This window comes from Populus nigra, chromosome 17 (assembly GCF_951802175.1).
Source record: "Populus nigra chromosome 17, ddPopNigr1.1, whole genome shotgun sequence".
Taxonomy (NCBI): Eukaryota; Viridiplantae; Streptophyta; class Magnoliopsida; order Malpighiales; family Salicaceae; genus Populus; species Populus nigra.
This window is the reverse complement of record NC_084868.1, coordinates 713,630-721,460: the sequence shown is the minus strand read 5'-3', so window position 1 is coordinate 721,460 and position 7,831 is coordinate 713,630. Positions and strand designations below refer to the sequence as shown.

Sequence of the window (7,831 nt, the reverse complement as noted above, 5' to 3'; positions counted from 1 at the left end):
ATCACACATTATTAATTTGGATTTAAATATAAAAATAAAATAAAATCTTCATCAATGACATAATTTAAATAGAGATAACTTGAATAAGACTCGGTCATATAAAATAGTTTAATCTCCATGCATTTAAATCTATAACTGTTCCTACATGCTAGCATAAAAAAATAATTCTCTAAAAAATGCATGAGTTTAATTATAATTTAAACAATTTAGAATCAAGATTTTAAATAGAGTACTGTATAAAAAATAGATAAAATAAAAAAAAAAGTCGTAAATCATTGTCTTATAATCATTTAAAAGAAATCAAGTGTTTTGTTTATAAATTCAGCAAGATAAAATAAAAAATCAATTTAGTAACAAAAAAACTATTTTTATTTTTATTTTTATTTTTCGTTTTTTCAATTTTCCAATAATTAATTACCACTTACATGTCAGAATGAAAAGAATTTTTAGCAGTCAATTTCTTAGGCAAACCAACACGCTAGCTAACATTGAAAATATTTCTGTAAAAATTAAAGACTTGAAGTCAATGCTTTCTTCTCTTACATGACAGGATAACATAGTAGAAAGTAGAAAAACTAGGAACAAGAAAATAGATTTTTTACCAATACCGAGAGAGATAAAGAAAGAAAGTTGAGTACTAGCTAGTGGATGCATTCAAGATTAGATTTTTAGTCTGGTTTCTTTGGATTGATTCAAGATCTAGAGGAAGATACCGATCAATGAGATTTCTTTGAAGACTTCATCTTTGTCAATTGAAGAAGCAAGAAATGGAGGAAAAATCTGTTTTTATGAGTTTTTGAGATAGGAGTTTGATCTTTCAGGTTTTTTTTTGGAAAACCCATCAAGGGAATGGAGGAAAAGATTAGTTTTTTAGGGTCTAAATGATTGTCAAAGAATTGGGTATTTAGCTAAAATGGGAGAGAGAGGAAGCGTTAACGCTGCAGCAATGCACACAGCCATGAACGCTGTGCAAGCTCTTGGGAGAGGATTTGATGTGAACTATGATAAAAGGTTGTTGTATTGTAAAGGAGTTGCTGGGTCTAAAGTGGTGGAGATTGATGGTGAACATACTAGAGATCTTTTGTTAGCTGGTGGGATTCTATTGCCTAATGTTTCCAGGGACATCAGGAGCTCTTTGGACCCAATTGGTCGCCAGAGTTCAGGTGTTTGCACCTTTCATGAGGTGGGTTTTTGAATTTTTTTTGTTTTGATTTTGAAGTGATGTTGTTTTCCTGTGTTGTAAGAATCCATGCTTTGAGGACTAGGTTATAGTGGGTGGTATTGAAGATAGCTTGAATTGATATTGATCAATTTAGTTGCTTAAGACGCCGATTAGGATTGGATTGGTTTGGTTTGGTTTGGTTTTGCCACCAGTACCAAGTGGGTGGAGAATTTAACTTGTCTCTTGCATTACTTCTGCATTTTATTGTCACTGGGTTGTTGCATGTGTCTCAAGCCTAGTTATTTGATACTTTCTTGGATTTTTTTTCTCATAGTGTTTAATTATTGTGCTTGAGAGCATGGGTCCAGACCCATGTTTGAACTTTTGGATTGTATCTTGCCAGAGAACTTTAATCATCTTTGAGTGTTTGAGTGTGAGCAGTGAATGATGTCCAGAGTTTCAAAATGCAAACTGCAAGTTAACACATTAGCTCTGCTGCTCGACTAGGATTTTTTGTTTTTAATCTTAAAATTGATTGAGATGAAATAGCACTAGCCAAAATTCCATGGTGTTAAGAACTGACTGCTAAACTAGCATTTTTGATATTTTCCCTTCTTGAAATACTGATACAAGCTGTTTTAATGAACGAGATTGCTTTAGTTGTTCTAATGCACTTCTCACAACAAATAATGCAGATGGTGGAGTACTTTAATCAAAAGGCTAATCTATCAGGAGGTCTTCCTCTTGGTAGCTTCAATGCTGCATTTAGTTTTACCGGTTCAAAACATATTGATGCTGCAGCTACAAAGACCCTCTCGATGGATGGATATTATATCCCACTTGCCAAGGTCCAACTTAAGAGATCCCCCTTAGTGCTGCATGAAAATGTTATAAGGGCCGTGCCAACTTTCTGGGATCCTCCATCCTTGGCAAGGTGTGAATTTTTAATTCTCTGAAGGAATATATTGGCATCAAAGCTTTAAATTGTCCATAACAACTGCATCCTTTTTTTGACAGCTTCATTGAAAATTTTGGGACGCATGTTATCACTTCTGTAACTATTGGTGGTAAGGATGTGATATATGTTAAACAACACCAGTCATCGCCTTTGTCAACCATGGAGATTAAACACTACGTGCAGGATATTGGAAATCAGAGGTTCTCTGACACAGAGGGCCATATGAGCTCAGGTCCAATGAAACTCAAGGATAAGGCTAGTCCCATGATTTCTCCTTATTTCTTTGTCCACCTTCGTTAACATGCCCTTACTTCTTGATCACCTGTGACTTATACCAGATTATTGTTGATTTAGCAGGGTGGTGATTCAGGTATATTTAACAGCCAAGGGATATACCCTCAGCCAACTAGTGCGCCATATCTTACTGGGAAAGAAGTATGTAGAAGCCAATCTTTTTCTTTTCTTAGAATTGCCCTTTTGTCTCACTGAAATTTTGTTGTTAAATGTTCTCTTTGTTGAACTGTTTTATGATGCCTTTTGTTGTCATTTTAATGAATTCAAGATTTCTTTATATGACGTTGCACAGTATCTACGTCCAAACATAATTTCCCTGAACATGTTAACCAAATGCAACAACTGAGCATTCGAGGTTTTACTCCATCTGTTGGTCTTGTAGCTCCCAGTCAAGTTCCTTCTTTAAATTTGCTCTGTGTATTGTAACTATGTTTTCTATTATTGATTAGTTGAAATTGGAATAAATTTCATGTTGTTGTCATTTTTCTTTGAAAAGTTTTGCTTGCCAATGTCTTGTATTTTCCATATTTGTTCCTTGTTTTGATTTTGCCTTTTCATAGCAATCCCATTGCAACGATGTTTTCCTGTATGCATCAGTTGGATCTGGAATGAATTAACAATGGGTTTTGATGTTTTTGTCAAAAACATTTTCTTGCTATTGTTGTCATGATTTTATCAGGAAAAAAAGGATCACTTGTATTCTATCTCAGTTTATTGCATTTAAGAAGTTGCCACGGGTGGCTAACTCTTGTATTTGCATGAATGCAGTCTGCATTCTCTTTTTGTCAATAGATTATTTACATACAGTTAAATAATGTGTAAGGCTTATGTTCTAGAACTTGCTCTGATAAATTTATCGGTAGGTCTCAAAATTTGTTCTGTTATTCTTCTATATGCAGGATGTTACCGTCATTTTCCGCAGGAGGGGAGGAGATGATCTGGAGCAAAATCATATCCGATGGGCAAGAACTGTAGAGTCATCTCCAGATGTCATTGAGATGACCTTTGTTCCTATCGCAGATCTCCTTGTTGGGGTGCCTGGAAAGGAGCATCTGAGTCGTGCAATTGCTCTATATCTTGAATGTAAGACAAGTAGATGACTGTCTAGTTAGAATCCTTTCCCTCCTATGTGCTCCTTTTCTAGTAGGTAGTGCTACTCTTAACTGTGAAACTTATTTTTTTAACAATTGTGCCCAGACAAACCTCAGATTGAAGAGCTGAGATATTTTTTGGAGTTCCAGATTCCTCGAATTTGGGCTCCTGTACAGGACAATATTCCAGGTCACCAAAGAAAGGAACCTGTTTGCCCTTCTTTGCAGTTCAGCATGATGGGGCAAAAGCTTTATGTGAGTCAGGAGCAGGTATACATTCTTACCTTACTATACTTTTCGTCCCAAGTGAAAGATGGCTCAACTATTAACATTTTTTTGGGGGAAACAGGATTAAAGAGTTTAATGCTGGTGTTGTATCTCATAAAATATATGTAGCAACTGAGATTTGTAGAGAGTGTTCTACCACCAAACAACTTATTACTGTTAATTGGATTCTCTGTAAAGCAGTCATGATTCTTCAGTTGTAACTATCTAATTGAACCTAAAGACAATTTGACTAGCTAATGCAAAGGATTAACCTTGACAAAACTTGGTTTTTTATTTTTGCTTAAAATTGGCTGCAGATATCAGTAGGGCGCAAGCCCGTCACAGGCTTGCGATTATGTTTGGAAGGAGCCAAGCAGAATTGCCTGCATATCCATCTTCAACACTTGGCATCTCTTCCGAAAATCCTTTTGCCATACTGGGACACCCATGTTGCAATTGGTGCTCCCAAGTGGCTGGGACCTGAGGAGCAGGATAGTCGATGGTTTGAACCAGTGAAATGGAAGAATTTCTCTCATGTGAGCTCTGCTCCAGTTGAGAACCCTGAAACCTTTATTGGTGACCAATCTTGTGTCTACATTGTCACTGGGGCTCAGCTTGGAGTGTGGGATTTCGGTTCAAGAAATGTCTTATACATGAAACTTTTGTATTCTAGGCTACCGGGCTGCACGATACGAAGATCCTTGTGGGACCACATGCCAAATGATAAGTCAAAGAAAGTCCCTACTGTAAATAATACTAACTCTGGTGACTCAAGTTCAGCCTCAAGAGAAAATGTTGCAGGGAACAAGCTGGCAAAGTTTGTTGATATGTCTGAGATGAGCAAAGGGCCACAAGATCCCCCAGGACATTGGCTAGTTACAGGCGGAAAGCTTGGTGTAGAGAAAGGCAGAATAGTTTTGAGAGTGAAATACTCCTTGCTGAATTATTGAGCTTAGAATTACGGTGTATATGCTGATGCGCTATAGAGGCGGTGTTTTTTCATGCAGAAGAACTAGTGTTCATCAAGTGTGTAAACTCCTGAAACATAATGAGCTGAGTTGAATGGTTTTTGGTTAGGGTTTCTTCCCAATGTCAAAAGTCAAGTCTGTTTTCTCGTTAAGATGTGAATTTTGTAGAGAAGCTAAGTTGTCATTTATAAATGATATGAAGAGATGTAGGAGTGGCCTCTAAATGTGATTGTTCATATGCCTGCAGTATAATAGTACTCCGAATTCTTCTGCTTGCCGAGTCTTCTATCTTTTAATCTTCTGAACCAGTGCGCTGGGTTGCCCCTGTGATTCATCACGATGCCTGCAATATTTAAGGTCTGTTTGGCATCGCCGTGTTTAGGAGTGAAACACTCTTTTAGCTAGAGGAGGCATGCATCTTTCATATTTTCCAGAGATAACGTTAGTTTTTTCAAAAGCAATTTCTTTATCAAACACTTCTGTTTTTAAACTAGACAAAAAATTATAAATGGTAGAAAAGGTGCTCTTATTCCATCCCATGCCATTTGTTGTTGACAAAGTTGGGAACTAAACAAACATACTAGCACTTGAAAAGCCTCGGTGCCTTGGGCGGCTACCTCAGCATAACCGGCCACACACACATATATATAACTACAGATTTTTTTCAACTTGAAACAAATCTCCAGGGACATTAATTTAGTTGTACTAGAGTTGCCCTCCTGCAAAAGTTTGTCCAAATTGCCAATTTGCAGGCACAACATTGTACCAGGTAACTGTCTTGCCATCGCTGGTTGTGACTCTGAAGGAGAGTCTTTGGCCATTGAGATATGAGTTGCTCTGCCAATTTTGGCCCCAATTTCTTGACATGGTTTGCCAACCAGTCCTAGATCCTTTGATAGACACAGCATGAACATCCCCTGCACCTGCAACATTGGTTATCAAGACCAAGTTGAAGTAAGAATGACCATTAATGGTGAACCTTATGCCTCCTTTCTTCACACATGGGACCCTGTAAAAAAACACAAACAAACTAAAATGATGCTGTTCCGGCTAGTCAAGCATTAAGTAATTACAGTAGTAGAGCTTCTGGGTGGTCTAGACTAAGGTACAGTCATGGCTGATACCATGACCATGTCACCAAGGACGTTTTGAAATTACCTTCTGAAGAGTACAGGAACAATTCCAGCTCGATATTGTGCAATTTGCAAGAAAGCAGGCTGTGCCAAATCAAAATGTTTGAGAGGGGGATTGCACCAGCCACCATTGTCATTAGACAACGCATAATTAGGAGGGCAGAAGTTGGTGGCTGTCACAGTAATGGTACCGGAATGGCACCATTTAGGATCATTGTTGCAGCGTATCTGGAAGCATGCACCACAGCTCAAGCCATTATTGAAAAGGGCAGTGCTTAGAGCTGCAGTGCTTGTCCCATACCCTTGGCTATACAGGTTTCCATATCCACAAGCACCCCCTGCAACCATCGCCACATCTTGTAAGAAACACTAGACCTAAAGCATTCAAGACTTTATACTTGTCATACACGTACAACTGAAATTACACGATAACAACACTATTGTTTTTAGCTTACCCATGGTGCCAGACGCGTCGCTACCGCCGTAGAATGTGGCATGACCAGCCTGCCATCCACCATAATCTCCATAAATGCCATGGAGAAGAAAGCTCAATACAAGATACAGCTGAACAAATACAAAATCTTGCATTGCTTTAATTGCCATTACGTTCTTGTGTCGTTACTAAGAAACAAGCAGTAGAAGATATCGGGGTAGCTGGCCTGATCAGAGCAAAAGGCTTGAGTGTTAGTAGGAGAAATCGTGTCGGCTATTTATACCAGAGGGGATTTAGCTAGTGACCCAATTAGCAGCCCAGAGAGTAGGCTTCGTTTATTATTACAACCTGCAAGTTAGAGGCAATCACGTTAGAACTATAATTAGAACCGACCTACCTGCCAAAGATGCTGGGACATTTAGCATGCACACATGCCTTTGATTTCAACAATTTTTGTCCTCTTCTCCAATAACGTACATGGCCCTTCGGCTCAGCTCATGCATTCTCTTAATTATCCTCACATTTAGCTCATTGTTAGCCCCACCGGAATATGTTGTTTAGTTATTTTTTTATGTTACGGTTTCAAGTTTTTTTCGATTAATTAATTTATATACCAATCAATCAAATCAAGATTACGCCTTTTTTTTTTCCCAAATAGTTTTAAGACTGCATCTTTACTTCTGCCTGCAAATATATTTAAGAAAATAAATTCTCTTTGGGTTCCAAAATTTAAACTTAAAAAACTAGAATTAGAGAGAATATATATATATATATATATATATATATATATATATATATATATATATCACTTAGGATTAATTATAATGTTTAATTATCTTGATATTTTTTATTTATTATATTTGCATTGTATTTGCTACTGCATTTCAAAATATTTTTAAAACTATTTTACATCTGAAAAAACATCAAAAACTATTTTAATATATTTTTAATTAAAAATTAGTTTATATAAACATCATGCATCATACTAACACACAAATACACCGTCTAACTTTCTAAAATGAATAGTACGGATGTGTCAACTACAACGTGTGCACCATCTCAAATGTCAACCTTCTAAGTATAGTTTTTGGCATTTCGATTTCTTCTTCTTCTTCTTTTTTTATTTTATTTTTTATTTTTTACAGTAGCTGTGGTTGTCAACTCTGCATGCAGATCAAATGAATTGTGAGTTTGTCTGTAAGTCTCTTTCAGATGAAGTTCGATCTCTGATGAATCCCATGGGACTGTCGTCAAATGGCAAAGCCTTTGTGGGGGATGCATGTACTTACACACATCATCCCTTCTCTCATAACAAATTCAGAATATTAACAATGGCTGCCTTGTTGAAAGTTTCTTTGTTAAAGAAACACAGAATTAACCCCCTAGGATTAGTAAGAATTTGGATTTCAATCCTATAAATAAAAACTTAATCTTTACTGATGACCATGATACATGGAGTTCTGTTTAAAAAAAAACTGTTAGAAAATAATATAAATTATATTTTAAAATTTTACTTAACAGTTTA

At 36.7% G+C, this 7,831-nt stretch overlaps 2 protein-coding genes across 3 annotated transcripts; one reads left to right on the top strand and one right to left on the bottom strand.

Moving 5' to 3' along the window:
* The first annotated feature begins 479 nt into the window (after positions 1-479).
* LOC133676831 (MACPF domain-containing protein CAD1-like) lies at positions 480-5,014 on the top strand. 2 transcript variants are annotated; one of them, XM_062098595.1, is made up of 7 exons: positions 480-1,183; positions 1,858-2,096; positions 2,180-2,375; positions 2,475-2,555; positions 3,314-3,497; positions 3,612-3,775; positions 4,090-5,014. In XM_062098595.1, the coding sequence occupies exons 1-7, from the start codon at positions 914-916 to the stop codon at positions 4,720-4,722; spliced, it is 1,767 nt and encodes a 588-aa protein (XP_061954579.1). In that variant the 5' UTR covers positions 480-913; the 3' UTR covers positions 4,723-5,014. The 2 variants fall into 2 exon arrangements, with proteins under 2 accessions (XP_061954579.1, XP_061954580.1); XM_062098596.1 differs by having other exon boundaries at positions 482-1,183; positions 2,478-2,555.
* A 235-nt stretch (positions 5,015-5,249) lies between these two features.
* LOC133676833 (expansin-A8-like) lies at positions 5,250-6,640 on the bottom strand. Its single transcript, XM_062098599.1, has 3 exons — positions 6,329-6,640; positions 5,899-6,211; positions 5,250-5,749 (listed from the first exon to the last, which is right to left on the bottom strand). Exons 1-3 carry the CDS (start codon positions 6,474-6,476, stop codon positions 5,446-5,448), a joined length of 765 nt encoding a protein of 254 aa, XP_061954583.1. The 5' UTR covers positions 6,477-6,640; the 3' UTR covers positions 5,250-5,445.
* Between the last annotated feature and the right edge of the window lie 1,191 nt (positions 6,641-7,831).